At 42.3% G+C, this 17,286-nt stretch overlaps 1 protein-coding gene across 1 annotated transcript in view; it reads right to left on the bottom strand.

The window, feature by feature from the left end:
• Nucleotides 1–17,286, bottom strand: part of LARGE1 (LARGE xylosyl- and glucuronyltransferase 1) — a 328,203-nt gene that overhangs the window by 81,437 nt on the left and 229,480 nt on the right. Inside the window, exon 7 of the mRNA XM_081879465.1 lies at nucleotides 828–932. Within this exon, the coding sequence (XP_081735591.1) occupies nucleotides 828–932 (105 nt within the window). The remainder of the gene's footprint in view (nucleotides 1–827; nucleotides 933–17,286) is intronic.

Here is a 17,286-nt window from a genome sequence, read left to right on the forward strand (position 1 = left end):
TGCAGTATCGACTAACAACTAAGGTTAAGACTAACAACTAAAGTATAAAACTAAAGGGCACCCTCATTTCATGTTGCAAATTATGAAGGGGCATGGAAACAATCTGAACAAATTAATGTAGACCAGAAGTAAAATATTAAAAATATGAATGTCAATTTGGATGTAGAAACATGTGGCAAACAATCAAGAGGGGAACAGCTGTTAAAATTGAAAGTGAGTGATTTTTTTAAAGTGATATTGAGATGGGGAAGGAAATGACAGAGAAAATATAAATGGTAGTTTTTGAGTATTCATAATTTTTAAATTTCAGCTGGAACTTTCAAATCTAGGAATGCAGATACTTATATTTCACCAAGTGAATCCCCCTCTCCAGTAACTGAGTGCAGGAGGAGGGAAAAACCCCAACCAAAGTGCTGTGAAATGAACTAGCATATAGTTTGGACAAGTTATAATGCCATTAAGTACAGGTTTAGGTAGAAATGCAAGAGAGGATTTGGGCAGCCCTCTCTGTCAAATACTTTCTAGCTTACATCTGTCTGGCTATGATGGTCTTCAGGTGGGATACATTCTCCTGTTTTTCAGACACTGCTCATAAATTGGAAGAGTCAATGTTAAAAGTCAATGTTAACTTGAGGGCAGAGGGTCTCTCCCTCTAAATCACCTGATAAGAGGCATTGCCAGGAGCTGTGGGAAGGAGGCATCCTGTTCTCTCAACATGGTCCAACATGCCCCTGATGGCAGGGATTCATAGCCCTTCCCTCATTTCATTTCATTTCATTTCACTAATCAGAGTTATTCAGTTAGTTCCATGTTGCAATTTGGCCTACCTGTGTTGTAACCTCTCCCAAGTGCTGGCCAGGGACGGTGGTTCTTCCAGAGGTTCCCAAGGTACCAGTCACTCTGGTTCTCCACTAAACCAAGAACCTGCTGGCCTGGAAAACAAAAAAACAAGGACAAACTCTTAGGAAAGACAGGCAAGCACACAAATGCCAGAGGGACATAATGCACATAGAATGAAAACAGGTTGCATGGCATTGTACCCTACACAAGCCAATCCTCCTGTTTAGGAACCAAATCAGCCCTGTTCAGAGGCTTCTCTGAATGCACCCAGCTAGTCCTGTCCCTTAGACACTAATGCAAAAGACTAAGCCGCTTCTGGTGAACCAGAGCAGTGCACAGAAATGCCATTTACTTTCCCGCTGGAGTGATACCTATTTATCTACTTGCACTTTGACATGCTTTCAAACTGCTAGGTTGGCAGGAGGAGGGACCGAGCAATGGGAGCTCACCCCGTCGCAGGGATTCGACCTTCTGATCGGCAAGTCCTAGGCTCTGTGGTTTAACCCTCAGCGCCACCCACGTGCCTGAGACCTTGGCTTAGGAAGGGCTTAATCATCACAGAACACAAAGCTTTCATTATATTTACTCCCCTGCCCAGTAAGCCTGCTTTTCTAGCTCCACAACCTCCTTCTGAATCCATAGATAACAAAGGTCCCCTTACCTTGGTCCCCATTATTCCTCATATCACACTCACAACCTTTGCCACTCTTTTGCTGGTCTCTCCTACATCTTATAGCTGCTGCTGAGGTTGGGTGTCCTGGCACCTTGCCCACAGATATTTCCTCAATGCCAAAATCATGTTCTAGTGAATCAACATCAGAACCAAACTTTGCAGAATTTCCATTCCAGTCCCATATAGGCTGTATGTACGTAGGGCTCCCTCCTCAGGGACATGAATCCTGATCAACCAGGAGTGCAATCAGTGCATGAGTTGGTATCTGGGGGTGAAGGTAGCCAATTGGGTATTGAATGCCTAACCAGTTCTATCATGAGACACTTTTTGTTTCAAGTTTTATTTACTTATGTTTATATGACACATATATGACACATATTCAACAGAATGAAATGCAAGCTGCCCTGGAAAAGGTTCAAAAGGTGAGATATATAAACTCTTTGAATGAATCCATAAAATAGAAGTAAGTTTTACACATATGCCCTCCAACCAGACTAAAAGTTAATACTTTGATTTTAACCAAACCTGTAAAATCTCTCAGTCCAATAGCATCTAAAAGTGTTCTTTCATCATCTCTCAAACATTTCCCTAGTAGGATCATTCATATCTGTATCTAGACACATATATGTAATTCTCCCATATGTATGTGAAAAAAAAGTCAGTATTAACTGTCTCATTTTGCCTTGGAGGCATTATTATGTCTTAGTCCAAACTACCTCACAGGGTTTTTGTATGGATAAAGTAGGATACACTCATGGGGGAAGGTCCAAGGCATATCATTTTCTGAGGCAAATATGGTGCCTGTCGCATTCTATATGTACAAAAGCAAATCAGACTGGCAACTGAATCCTACATAAACTATGCTGATGGGGTGGCATCCTCCACTGTACTGGAGGCACCTGTCTTCCAAGAGAGCAGAATGACTAAGGGATTTAGGAGGAACAACCTGGCAGCTGCCACTGTTGTCCTACTGCCTTCCCACAGCAAACTGTTGCCTGAGGCGGTTGTCTCACTTTGCCTAATAGTAGGGGCCAGCTTCGAAGTTCATATCCACTGTCATGAGCTCCATGAAAGAAGAGCAGAACAGCAATGAGACAAACAAAAAAGAGAAGGGAGAAAGGTTGTTTTCTGCTGCTCCAGAGAAGCGGACACGGAGCAATGGTTCCAAACTACAAGAAAAAAGATTCCACCTAAACATTAGGAAGAACTTCCTGACAGTAAGAGCTGTTTGACAGTGGAATTTGCTGCCAAGGTGTGTGGTGGAGTCTCCTTCTTTGGAGGTCTTTAAACAGAGGCTTGACAACCATATGTCAGGAGTGCTCTGATGGTGTTTCCTGCTTGGCAGGGGGTTGGACTCGATGGCCCTTGTGGTCTCTTCCAACTCTATGATTCTATGATTCTATGATTCTATGATTCTATGATTCTATGAAAAAACCTTAGACTTATGTCTGGCTGGCCTATGGTATCAATGATTTTCATTAGAAAATATCCCCCAAGGCAAATATGGTAAGATGAAAAAACAGCAAAGGCAGCAGTGCCTTTATGAAGACGAACTGAAATGCCACAGGATTATGGTAAGTTTTCAATTTCTCTACAATTTTTCATCAGGCAAGATGTTACACAAAAGCAGGGGCTTTGTGGTGGTGGGGGAATGAGAAAAAGAAAACCGGGTGAGTAACACTTTTTAAAACATGCAAAAAAACAGCTTCCTTCCAAATCCTACCCCCACATTATTTTTACTTTGCGCTTTGTATCTTCCAACCCTTGAAGTAATTTATCAATGCTAGATAGTCACCCCTTATTGGTCCCTGAAAACTGCCACTGGCTAATGCCTTAATCCCCCCTTCGCCATTTAAACGTTTATTACAAAGGATTTAACTTGAAAATATTGACATTTAGAAGGTTTCCTCACAGCTTTCTATTTTATTTCAGAGAGAGGAATCATATGGCTGCTTATTATAACGTCACACAGTTATGTTAGGTTATGTTGTTCTCTAAAAGAAGCCTCCCATTGATTTTGCTGTCTTAAACTCAGCATGGTAAATAATTGGCAACAGTGGTGAAACGCCTGGACTTAATTTATTTCTATAAGCATCCCAGACTCTTAATAAGTGTGGGATTAATATTTTATCTTTAATTGAACTTGTTTCTTTCTTTTCATGTTTGCCAACAGGATATGCTGAATGAGAAGTTTGTTTTAACATTGTTCTAAACTATGGAACACTTTTGAACTTCAAGGTCAAATAAATGTGTTCATGCTACCAACTGTGATTTGTATTTGGACGGAAGGCACAAAACATAGTTGAACTGCTCAGGGTAAAGAAGGTTTGGCAATATAAGATGCCTAGATAGGTTATCACTAAGGAACTGTTTGTAAGCTATTTTCTTTTTGAGCTTTTCAAAGGAAGAATGTAGAATAGAGTGTGTGTGTTTGACGACAAATTCTTGGTCTAATCCATGTTGATTTTAAACAAGATTATTTTGCTTTCTTTTGCTTTTTGAAAAAGGAAAAAACAGTTCTGGAAGAACATAAGACCTGTAAGATTGTAATTACCTCTAGATGCATAGATTAGTTCAACCACCACGAACCATTTTGCTTATTTCTGTGATTATAAATTGCTTTAAACTATTTTTAATATTGTGTTTTAATGTTGCAATCTGCCCTGGGATCTTAGGGTTAAGGGCACGTAAATAACAACAACAATGTCACCATATGAATATAAACAGCCTGTTTAAAATATACAATATAATTAGTTAGTGAAAACACTGGGTGGATCTAGAAATAGGTCAAAAGTGCTATAAATAAGTCAGAAGTTAATTTGTTACAACAAAAGGGGGGAAAAGCCTATGTAAAAAACATTAGAAACTATTTTTTGCTCTCTGGTGCCATCTGGTGTTAGATGTTTATAACACATTCAAAATGTATTTTGACGACTGTAACTGAGCCCACCATGTATTATTTCTTAAAGCTATATGAGAAAAGCTCATGCAGGCAGGTTTACTATCACAATGGAATGGTCAATATCAAGGGTGTATATCACCTTTTGATGAAGCCCACACACTCTGGATGCATCTGGATCACCTCCAAGGTAAAGTGGGCTGATCCCAAAGCTTCAGACCAGCTTCAGTGCACGGTTTTCAATTACAATTTGGTAAGCCAAAAAGTAAAATTATTTTGAACGTCCCACAGAAAAGCTAAGATATTTATCACCAGGCACAGAGGAGGAGAGGAAGGGGGTATACTTTTGTCACTTCCAGCTTTAAATGGAGAAGGACTTGACTAGGGTTCTCCTATTGTAGCTCCTTTGGGAGCAACATTGAAGTGACATCATAAACTGTTCATTGTTTCTCACTGTTCTTTGCAAGCTGACTCTCTGAAAAGAAGCAACATCTAACAACTTTGTGGAGTTATCACTAGTTGTATTTTGCTTTTGTGACCTAACCGTTTATTCCTTTCCATACCAATCCCATCTCTTGTAGCCCCCCCTTTTTTTGTAAGATCAAACTCACTTGTTTGTCTGCCTTGCATGTTATTATTACTAGGTAAATCATTTCCCTTCTCTAGCAGCATTTAATTTCATTTCAGTGTTATTTGTAAGTCTGCATTTGACTGATTGTCTGTGAACATAATATAGTAGCTGTCTGTCTCTATCTCTGTGTTTTGTGCTGTGCGTCTTCACTGTGCGACTGTCAATTGTGCAGAAAACAAAGAAGACTCAAACTGTTTTTCATTCATCAAAACTCATTAAAACCTACAGTGTGTAGAGCCTTCACTTATCCTTCTGTAATTTTACAAGGCAGGAAGCTTACCTAGGGATTACTTCTTGCTGCTCTGCATGTTAGGGCATCCTTTTCGGGAACACACATACACTACCCTTAAAGACTCTCTACCAAAACCCCTTGCATATTTGTCTGAAATCTGGCAGGCTTCAGCCCCTCTGAAAAAGATTCCATGCCTGTAACTTTCATCCCATTCTCTCTCTGTTTGTGGACTACTGGGCAAAGGTAAGGTGTACACCCTTTCATCTTCCCACTTTTGCCTCTGGTCTCACCTATTTGCTTTATATTTAAATTTTTATATATTGCTCCCTCACAAAATACAAAGGCAGTGCACAGCAATATAAAAACATTTTAAAAAATAAATAAACAAAATAAAAGCAGTGCAGTACTATGACTGGCATGCAGCCCCACAGACAATTTTCCATAAAGGAATGTGGTCCTTGGGTTGAAAACCATTCCCCATACTAGGTTATTGGCCGGACAATGATTTGGTTGCCTTAGTAGTTGATGACCTTTGTGTCATGAATTCTGCTCATATTGACCCAGAGCAGACTCCAACGTGTAGTTAGCAGAGTCAAAACTTAAAACACGTTGTAGGATTCCCCCAAAATAAACCAGAGGCAAATTAGCTTTCTCCAACAGAGTTTATTGAAGACAAATGAGCTTATCGGTCACAAATCTTCAGGATTGGCACAGTTCATAAGAGATCCAGTTGCAGCAGACTTAACTTACAATAGGACTGAAACCTTAACGCTAAGCATAGAATCATAGAATCATAGAATCATAGAGTTGGGAGAGACCACAAGGGCCATCGAGTCCAACCCCCTGCCAAGCAGAAAACACCATCAGAGCACTCCTGACATATGGTTGTCAAGCATACTATATACAGAACACCACACCAGAAGGAAAGAGAGACAGAAAGTGAAACTTAGGCTCCTTGACAGAAAGAGATAACAGAACCAGTTTCAACCAGCTGTTCTGCTTCTCTGAAAGAATAACCAAAACATTAGGAACCTTCTGCCTGTTTCTAGGCTGAATAGAAGCTTCTTTGTTAGCTAGAAATTTCCAGCTTGTATCACCCAGAGAAGCTTCCAGAAGCCTCTTGAATTAATCAGAATAGGAAAGATCTCTACACTTTAGACCAATACATCTTGCACCAAAAAATGCAAACTGACACTTTGTTGGGGACTGGACAAGGGAAGTGCACCTTGCTCACACTTCAGGACCTCTTAGTGGCTTCTGATACCATCAACCATGAGATCACTCTGGACTGGCTGCTGCAATGGAACTGTTGAAGTGGTTCCAGTCCTTCTTGGAGGAGTTGTTTCAGAAGACGGAGCTGGGGTGGCCATTAGCCTATTGTGTCCCAAAGGGTGGTTCTGTTCCATCCACTGTGTGTGCTGTTTAGCATCTACATGGAACTGCTGGTGGAGGCTGTCCAGGTCTTTGGTGTCATCAGTATTCAGACAACATCCAATTTTGTCTCACTGTCACAAAGAAAACTGCTGATGTCCTGATACAATTTCTGGACTAGTTGAGGCTGGGCTAATTGGGACTTAATCCACCTAAGACAGAGGTGTTCCTGGCTGGTAGAATGGCAAATCAGAGAATAGGAGTTCAACTGGCACTGTATTTGAAGAATGTTTGGGAAGTGCAACTGGTTCAGAATGCTACAGCCAGGCTATGGGAGCAAGTGGCTCCAGGGTTAAAACAGTTACAGCTGCACTTGCTGCATGCCCAGCTCCAAGCAAAATTCCATGCACTGGTTATTATCTATAAAGCCCCAGATGACTTTGGAGAAGGCTACCTGAAGGGCTGCCCACCGTGTAAACTTGCCTGAGCATTAAGATCTTCAAGGAGGCCTTGGCTCTCTGTTCTGTCAGCTTCTGAAGTGTTTGGTTGTTTTTGTTTAGTCGTGTCCGACTCTTCGTGACCCCATGGACCAGAACACGCCAGGCACTCCTGTCTTCCACTGCCTCCCGCAGTTTGGTCAGACTCATGTTTGTAGCTTCGAGAACACTATCCAACCATCGAAGTGTTTGGTAGGAACCCCCAAAAAGGTCATTTGCAGTCACTGCACACAGACTTTGGAACTCCCTGCCAAGGGAAGCATGTTAAGTCCCCTCATTGGTGCCCTTTTGGCTGTAGGCAAAAACCTTTTCATTTAAGTACACGCTTGTCCTACTTAGCAGATTTGTTCTTCCCTGCTAGTTTCTGTTTTGATCAGTATTTAATGTGTTTTTAACTAACATTTCTTTTTTACTTTTATTTTCTCACATATGCCCAATATACTTTTATTGGGCTATTGCTTATTGCATTATATGGAATGACAACTTTCTATTGTAGTTTTTATTGTTGCTAGCCATCTTGGGCATTTTAGCCGGGTGAAAATGTAATAAAAAAGAATAAAGACAGAATCAAGTCCTAATTAGCAATCCTAGAACTTGGCTCAGGTGGAACCAAATATTACTGGTGAGAAGAACAAGCTGACCTCGTCTAATGTCCAGCAAGGGATTTCATAACTCAGCAGTCTAGAGAGTCTTCTCAAGTAGTTACAAACTGCATTAAAAGAAAAATGTGAAAATCCTATCTGCAAAAAGTCAATATTGGATTCCCTCTCTATAGACTACCCATCTGCTTTCATTTTACTCTCTCAAACTCAAGGCACACAGGTCAGTCCTCAGACTGACTCATAATTGATAATGCACAAACCTTGTTGGTTGCTAATGGATTTCTTCTCTCACTTGGAAGCCGTATCTAGGTTTGTTTGTTTTTTAAACACCCGTATCACCCAATTTGCAGAGGTGGAGCTAGCTGCTCTGGCACCCAGAGCGGCACAAATGCGGTGTACCCGGGGGTGGGGTGAGCATCGCAGGGGGGCGGGGCAGTGATGTCACCCCCTTCAGGGATGACACCCAGGGCGTCCCGCACCCACCGCACCCCCTCCCCTGCCAGTGCCGATCTGAGCCCATTTTGCCATCCATTAAAAATGATGACAAAACAGACAGACAGGTAGAACCTGTGACAAAATGTTGCAGGATGAAGTGTTCCTGTTCACTGATCCAGTCAGTCAGTCCTGTGCTCTTCCATGACACTCCATTTCATTCTCCTTTCAACTCAGTTTTGAGGAACCTCACTCAATAATCAGCCAGAATTTGTGGCCACTGAATGTACATAGTTCACACTGAGCTGCTTCCTCCCCGCCAAATAATTTGTACTTCTGCAAATGTTGGCATCTCCCAAGTCTGCTGATACCTCTACTCTTGCATGTGGTTGGTGCCATTTTGACTATATAAGCAACATCACTAAGTGACTGGATTTTAGAAACAGAAGGGATGATTGAAATGGAACTATACCTTTACAGACTTTTATTTAGATTTGGTTTCCTTCTCAGCAAGCAGCTCTCAGGCAGAGTTGTTAGTTTGAACAGTGGGGAACAAATTACCCCTTTATAAGAAATAAAAAACAGTCTTCTAGAAAACACAATTTGAATGCCCTGATGAATGAAGAGCCCTGTTTTCAGCTCAAATTACACTGGCTACTTTTCATTAAAAAGACTTTCCCCTACTTAAGTAAGGGACTGTTATTCTGTGTGGTTGTGTTGTTGTTGTTTTTTTGGTATGACACTATTGAGATTATCCCTTCTTTTCTGCAGTTGTAGTGGTAAAGCACTTATTGTCATTTCTATCAAATAATAAAGGCAAATTGTACCACATAGACCTCATTGCAGTCCTGTTTTATGTTGTTTGATAGAACCATGCCACAAGGTTAACACCACTTTGTGACTGTGTCTTTCTGCTCAAAGTGAATGGAGCAGGATCTTATGACACAGCTCAAACATAATGTAAAATCAATAAAACATCGTTATCGTTATCGTTATCATCATCATCATCATCATCAACACGACACATAGATCCATTTAGGGCAGGTATTTCCCATCTCCACCAATGAATGCTAATAACCAAAGGTCTAATACTGTATTAAAGGTAAAGGTACCCCTGCCCGTACGGGCCAGTCGTGTCCGACTCTAGGGTTGCGCGCTCATCTTGCTTAAGAGGCCGGGAGCCAGCGCCGTCTGAAGACACTTCCGGGTCACGTGGACAGCGTGACGAAGCTGCAGCTGGCGAGCCAGCACCAGCGCCGCAGACGGAAACGCTGTTTACCTTCCCGCTATAAGCGGTACCTATTTATCTACTTGCATTTAGGGGTGCTTTCGAACTGCTGGGTTGGCAGGAGCTGGGACCGAATGACGGGAGCTCACCCCGCTGCGGGGATTTGAACCGCCGACCTTACGATCAGCAAGTCTTAGGCACTGAGGTTTTACCCACAGTGCCACCCGCGTCCCCAAATACTGTATTAGTTGATACTTAAAACCCAGCATGATTGTCATTGGTCAAACTTGAGAGGTGTGGGTATTCCATAACCAGGGGCACTATTATAACAACAACACCCTCTCATGTGCTGCCACATAACAAATGCTCGATCAGTGTTAAGCAGGCTTTGTAACAATCAATTACTGCTGCCATTGGTAGTTTCCTGAAAAGTCAAACTATCTCTTTCTTCCCTCATGAAACCCAAGGTCATGTACATGTGATTCTCACGTGACCACCCATCAAGGCAGTGACCAGACCCAGTCCTGTTCAGCTTCAGCAAGCTGGTGGCCTGATGCTCCTTCTGGCTGTGCCCTGGGATCTAACTAGTTTCCTGTCAAGATAGTATGGACTCACTGGTGGAGGAAGAGAAGTGTGTGTGGGGGAGCGCACTGCCCCCAGCAGCGTGATCCCGGTGGGGTGCCATTGTGGCTGCCGCCCCCCACACTGGGAGCCATGCCCCCAGGATGTGCACAAGCCCCCCACCTGCTCTCCACCCCCCCGGTGCCGGAGCATGAAGCTCCGCCACTGTATGGACTTCCAGCCTCAGTCACTGACACATAGTTCTTCCAGAAGCAGCATCTACCTTTGGGTCTCTCCAGAGAAGAAATCACAGTGCCAAGCCCTCTGGGAGCTCTGTTCTATTATGATCAATCCTCCAACTGGGCACTTTACCAACTCATTTCACTTCTCACTGTGTGCTGGCATTTCAAACCTAGATCTCCTGAGGTGAAGAATTAGCTCCTCTAATCTTTTGCGCCCCTGGAAAAGGGAATGGATCCCTTTTTTGAAAGACAAAGCAAACATCACGATTCTTTGCTAGATGAGAACATAGCAGCGACCACAATGCATTTCAATTGCTCTGTACTCTGCTCTGCCTATCTCTCCTTCTTAAGAGTTATTATAGTAAAACACCGTGACTAACAGCAAAAGCTTTGTCATTGTTTTCTGCTCTAGACCCACAGTTATGATTAAGTGCACTCCACTCACTCCTTGCTACTCCAGGCACAAGTTTAGCTTATGAAAATGAAGATGTCTTCTTTACTTATACATACATCATCATTAATAGCCAGACAACAGGGGCGGGGGGCGGGGGAGAGAACCCACAAACACCAAGGTTGTGACGCCAGCCATGACCACAGAGAAAATTTATCAAGTTGGGCAGAATTAGAACAGGATTATTCCAAACATTGTAGCACCCTGAAAGAGGTTTCGGTCATAAAACAGATTGGGGAACCCTCTGGATTTTGCAAAGAGCAGCCTTCTAATATCTTTAGTTATGAACAGTTTTGCTCAGAATGTAAGCTCTACTGAAGTTAGGACTAGAGGATACAATTGAGAAACAGCATAGCAAAGCTATGCTGACCTTACACCCAAGACATATGTTAGTATTTCATAAGAATAAGGTTATTGGACTAGGTCTCAGGAAAATTATGCCAATGTGGTGCAGTAGCTAAAACACTAGCTTTGGATGTAAGAAACAAGTCTCTAGTTTGCTATATTTTTCAGCCTTTTGCAGCTCATAGGGCTCTTTCTTGCCATTTTTGGAGTTAAGATCATTGGAATATGCCCCAAGTTAACACCCACCTGTCCCAGAGGGTAGAAGGAGGCTAAAATATGTTTTCCTCATCTGAATATGAGAGTGCAGAGACAAGGTAAATTGCCAAGAGACAACCTGGATTTGGATGTAAGAAGATGCCTTTGGATTTTCAAGCTAATATTATTTTGCAGCTAGTAATGCTACTCTGTGTGCTTGTTCCCGCACCCTATGATTTGTAGGCTGTTATCTTTGAAAAGCCATGCACATGCACATGCACCTGCACCTGCACACACACACAAAATTACAAGAAATGTAAGTCTTCGGTCTTTTCTCTTCCTAACATAAGATGTATCCTGTGCATTGCTGTACTACATAAGGAGCAACGTTCTTGTTTCAATAAAATGTGAGAGCAAGTTCCTGGTATAGTCATAACCAACTCAAATGGGCAAGATGTGGAGCACATAAACATTAACTTCAAAATAAGCATTGCCCTACGACAGAGAAAGCACAATGAGATGTCGTATTTGCCACCCCACTTAAATATTTGGGATTTTGAAATTCAGGAAATGCTAGAAGGATTGTAAAGGTGCAATTTTTATTTTGCCTGCAGATTGTCTCAGTTGTAGGTCCACCTTTAAAACATGCCATAGTTGGGTAAGTACTGGGTGCCCCAGAGAGCTCATCCTTAGTTTTCCCTCTGCCTCAAAGTAGCATCCTTTGGTAAAATATTGATGGTTGGAAGCATATGGTGGCGACTGCAGCTGCCCAGCTTGGCACTTCTCCACTCAGTGCCATGCCAACGATAAGAGAAAAGTGGGGCCAGCTTCACAGTCTCAGGAACAGAGGAAGCTGCCTTATCCTTAATCAAACCAACAGTCCATCTAGCTCAGGCAGGGTTTCAGACAGAGGGCTTTCCCTACCTCAGTGTAGATGGTGGGGATTGAAACTGGGACCTCCTGCATGCAAAGCAGATTTTCTTCCACTGAGTTGCAGCTATAACCTCACTGGGAGGAGCTGGAAGAGACACTTTGAGAGGCCTCTTCAGACCTGCTCAATTGGTGAGACAGCTCACTTGTTAGATAGAAACTGTGGGGCAGCAACCTGTACTCTTAAACAAGGCAGAAAGTGTCATTAGAAGGTGTGTTCACCAACTTCGATGGTGTGAGGGTCAAGTGGCCATAAATCCCTTGGTTTTCATTCAAGCCTTCATCCTTGCAGTGTAATTCACCTTGAACTTGGCTGCCCTTAATACAGTTTCTGCAGTCCTTCTGGACACCACTCAAACTACCCCCCCCCCCAAAAAAAAGATGTTGCCTTATAGGACAGAAAAACCTCCCTTTCTTGTACCACCTAAGTTCCAGGCATCAGCCAGCCAAGTGTGATGTCATTTAGAACTGTTGCTACTTCCAGTCCAAAAGGAGAACGCTTGGTGACCTTTCTGCCAATAAAGTTGAAAATCCATTTCCACAGCAGTGAGATTCAGTTTTATTACCAAATGCAGTTCTCCATGATGAATTATAATTCATATCTACTTCCCAGCCTTAAGAACAAGAACTGAAATGTGAAGGTTTCTAGTGGTAATAACAAACCACCCACAAATATCACAGATTCACTATCTTTATCCCAATACTTTATGCTGCAACAATTGCATCACAAAGTAACAAGCAATCGTATTTCCTTCTAGCTCACAATGGATATTATTTCCCAGATAGGTCATTAATATGAAGAAGCAATTCAGAAGATAGCTTGTTTTCCTCATTGTGCAAGTGGACTTCAGTTGGGCTTGCCCTGTGTCATAGGATCCTGTCCTTAAAAAGCATTTTTAAACATGCATAAATATCATGTTAAAAAAGACAACCCACAGTGATCCCCTTCCCTTCCCTTCTCTTCTCACTTTCTCTTCAAACAGGCTTTATCCTCGCTGTTTGGTCTGTCTGCAGCATTCAGCTTGTACGACTTTGGGGCAGAGACCATCCTTCCATGTCCTGCACACCACCCAGCATACGTGCAGTGCAAACCGGATATAAAGTAATGCAAGGAAAGCTGAATTTTCGATGTGTAACGGGTTTAGGAGCACAAGTCCATTAAAAAGCACAGGGAACAATTTACCTGGCACAGCAAATGCGTGACTACTATCCATTTCAAAGGATTTCATCAGGACCCCTGCGTTAAGCCCTTTGCAGTGAATGAAGGCTGCGTAGGAGTAACACGCTGTGTATTGTGGGGACAGTATGAATCAGTACCGTGAAGAAATGCACTTATGGGATAAAGGTTCTTTTTTCCCTTCATGCCTCTAAGTGATAACGTAGTGAAATGATCTTGAAGGAATGTGATGAATGCATGAAAGTAATTGCTCATGCACCATGACCGTGTCTTTCACAGATGCATTATTTTATTATTCAAGGGGATAAGGCTCTGTGATAAGGCAGGTAGCTAGCACGAGTCCTGCCAGAAGAGTGCATCCATGTAATGGAGAATAGTAAAATCAGCTAGTGGCTGGACTGTGATACATTTACCAGGGCTGGGCTCCATAAGCTCAAGCCTATTTCTTTCAGGGGTGTAGCGATCAATTCTGAAGTGCAGGTGTTCTTTGTGACAACCTGCAAAGCTGTGCCACTTCTAAGACTACGCCACAAAGATGAATTTTTGACCAATACAGATATTTTGGTTTCAGTTGCAAGACACTTGAAAAAACCCCAAATCTCTGGAATTTTTCAAGATAAAAGTCACAATTTAGCCTTAGTCATGCATGCTAATGCAACCTACCTCTTCCTCTGCTTTGCTGCTTAGCTTATTTTGGCAGACTTCTCTCCCTGAGAAAAGCTTATTTTTCTGGCATGAAGAGGATTGGCAAATCACGATGCAGGAGATGATGTCATCCCTGCTGTGAAATGAGAGGCTGCGCTTGGTCCCTGACCATCCCTGCTCTACTACACCACTGAACACAACCCTGGAAAAGGTGGAGCATGTGAAGCAAGAAAGCAGCTTCGGGGGGAGGGGGAGAGAGAGGGCACTGAAATCAGAAAGTTTGTACAGCAACCAGTGAGATACATAGCTATGGCTCCCAAACAAGAGGGAGGTCCCAAAATTGTTCTGGTTATTACTGGCAGGAAGCAGCCAATTTAATTGGGGGAAATCACCTGATCATTCTAGTGCAGGTGTGTGGTTATAAATGCATGAAGGCCTCAGCTAATGCCATCAGCTTACACAAGCTATTGGAGGTCTCAGCACAGGAACAATGTGGCTAGAATGTGCCACCTTAGCCACTGCTCAGGAATGGCTATTAGTACACCAGTACACTCACCCAGCTCTTTGCCACCACCCACCCAGTCTTGGTGGATTGAGTGGCTGACAGCCAGTGTGGTATAGTGGGAGACTAGGATTCAAATCCCCACTCAGCCATAAAGTTCACCAGGTGACCTTGGGCCAGTCCTTACCTCTTAGTCTAATATGATTGGGAAAGAGGAGAAGTATGTACATAATCTTAAACAATTTGGAGGAAAAGTTGGGCTATACAGTGGTACCTCGGGTTACATACGCTTCAGGTTACAGACTCCGCTAACCCAGAAATAGTACCTTGGGTTAAGAACTTTGCTTCAGGATGAGAACAGAAATCGCACAGCGGTGGCGTGGTGGCAGCAGGAGGCCCCATTAGCTAAAGTGGTGCTTCAGGTTAAGAACAGTTTCAGGTTAAGAACGGACCTCCGGAACGAATTAAGTACTAAACCCAAGGTACCACTGTATATGCAAATAAATAATAATAATAATAATAATAATAATAATAATAATAATAATAATAATAGATTCCTAGTTGAGGTTGGAGATCAGGCTGCGTGAAGACTGTGCAGCCTATTTGCAGCACTTGCAAGTACAAAATGTGTGGCAACTGGCTGGCTTCAGACATATCGTTAACTGATTTGATGTTTCCGTCCTTCTTTGGAGATGCAAAATAAAATGTGAAGGGCCTATTTCTCTAGGGGTACTAATGAACCTGCCGAGATGAAAACATAAAATACTCCTGCTTCCAGCAGACTCAGACTGCTGTTTGTAAACATATATACCTATTGCTTCTTACAGGGGCGATTGATTTGTTTTTATGCAGAAGCCAATTCACATTGTCAACGTTAGGCTTCCAGACAAGTTATAGATCCAAATCGTTCTTACAGAGAAAGATTTAAAAGCTGGGAGTAGAAGGTACTAACAATTCCGAAGGTGTAAATGACAGTCCATTAATAAGGCTCAGACAATGAGCTAGTCATGTAGCACGTAGGAACGATGACAAATCTTCATGTTTTGAGTAGAATTCAGCCAGATGTTTACCTTGAATAACCCTGTATCCCAACAGGACATCCAGCTTGGATAAGGAAATACTCTGTGTCTTACGGAGGAATCAGGGTTTTTGTAAAACAGTGTTATAAGTCACCCACAATGAAGTGGCTAGGGAGTAGATACTGTATGCACTGGGCAGGAAACATTATGTCATTATGTTCGCATCCAGGCTTTTGGTTTTATTTCTGCAACAAACCATGAATGATAGGACAAAAACAAACAATGGCTTCTGCTCATGGTTCTGTCCATGATCCTGGGTTCAAACATAGCATCACCACTATGGATTACTCACTCACCAGGGCAGCATGAGCCGAGAAAGAAGAAATTGGGAACTTTTGAGCAGCATGTACCAACCCGCTGTTCATTCACATTAAACCATAGTTTATTTTGACTATGGTTTAATGTGATGTGTGAACCAGGTCATTGCATTTTCCTGAAGAAGTCTTTATTCTTTAGCCTCAGAATGCTACCTGACCTACTTCCCAGGGTTCTTAGGAGGGCAAGAAAAGGGAAACATTGCAAAGCACTTTGCAGATGAGAAGTGTTATATAAATGTGATAAAACAGCAGCAGACGTATATTGCAGCCATGGCATAAGGGTTTATATTGATGACCTTCACATTTCTGCCAGTTCTTCAATTCTATGATTCTTTATAAGCCACCACCCAAGAGAAAATACCAGGTCTGAGAAAACACTATTAGAAAAAATATTCCCCAAAGAGAATGAAACTTATTTGCTGATAAAAAGAATAAGAAAGCATTTTTCCAACCTTTGCCGATAAGAAATGTTTTTTTAAGGGGATTAACAGAAGTCCATTCTATTGCAGGCATTTTTCATTCCTCACCATTTATTGACTTGTGGCTGAGGATTTCCCCTCATCTTGAAGAATATCATTGCAAGGAAAGGGAGGGCATAACAGACAATACAGAGGAAAGTGTAGGGGGAGCCATTAAATGCTATGTTCATCTCTTTGGCCTCTCACTCATTCACTCAGTTAACACCATATGTGCTTTAATTATGACAAATATCTAACTAGTTCAGAGGGTTCCAAAATCATTGACATGAGCCAGAGGCATTCTGAAGGGGTGCAAAAAGGTTGAGGTTGAAAAGCAACTAGCTAGGAGATTAGCAGGAGGTTTTCATTAGGTAAATCTAAGTTGGGTGATAATGGAAAGAAGGATGGAGAGGAGACAAGACTCTGCCAGAACACAAACAGCCCCCATTATGAATTCTGTGCACCATCTCCTTCAGTTCTATAATATTTCATTCATTGATTTTATTGTCAAATGAAAAGGCGCTTGTTCCAAGTGGCATTTAGTGAGACAGATGGGGGAGAGACTCAGACTTCATTACTTGGAGTTTGCACACTGGATAATGTTGGTATTATATGGGCAGAAGGCAACAGGGTGCAAAAAGTCTACATGCTTTGACATCGACAGAGCCTCTGCGGTTCACTTCCCAGCAGATGAAGAGCTCCTTCTCCTTCCCTGCCCTCCTTCAGAGACCTACTGCAAATGTCCCTCTTAGTATGGGTCCTCAAATTATAATTGAAAAGATTGCAAGAGAAAAATTTCAGCGGCACATTTTCTGCACCTGTTTTGGTGTAATGCTTTCCAGATTGCATAAGGCTCTCTACAAACCTAGTGACATGGGTGTTATCCTACATTGCTGGTACATGTGTGGTGTGTGGTATGCCTGTGAAAACAATTTCAAATGTATGGATGGGGCCAATGACATGGGTTTATCCTATGCCT

The sequence above is a fragment of the Podarcis erhardii genome (assembly GCF_964252035.2).
Source record: "Podarcis erhardii genome assembly, chromosome: 10".
Taxonomy (NCBI): Eukaryota; Metazoa; Chordata; class Lepidosauria; order Squamata; family Lacertidae; genus Podarcis; species Podarcis erhardii.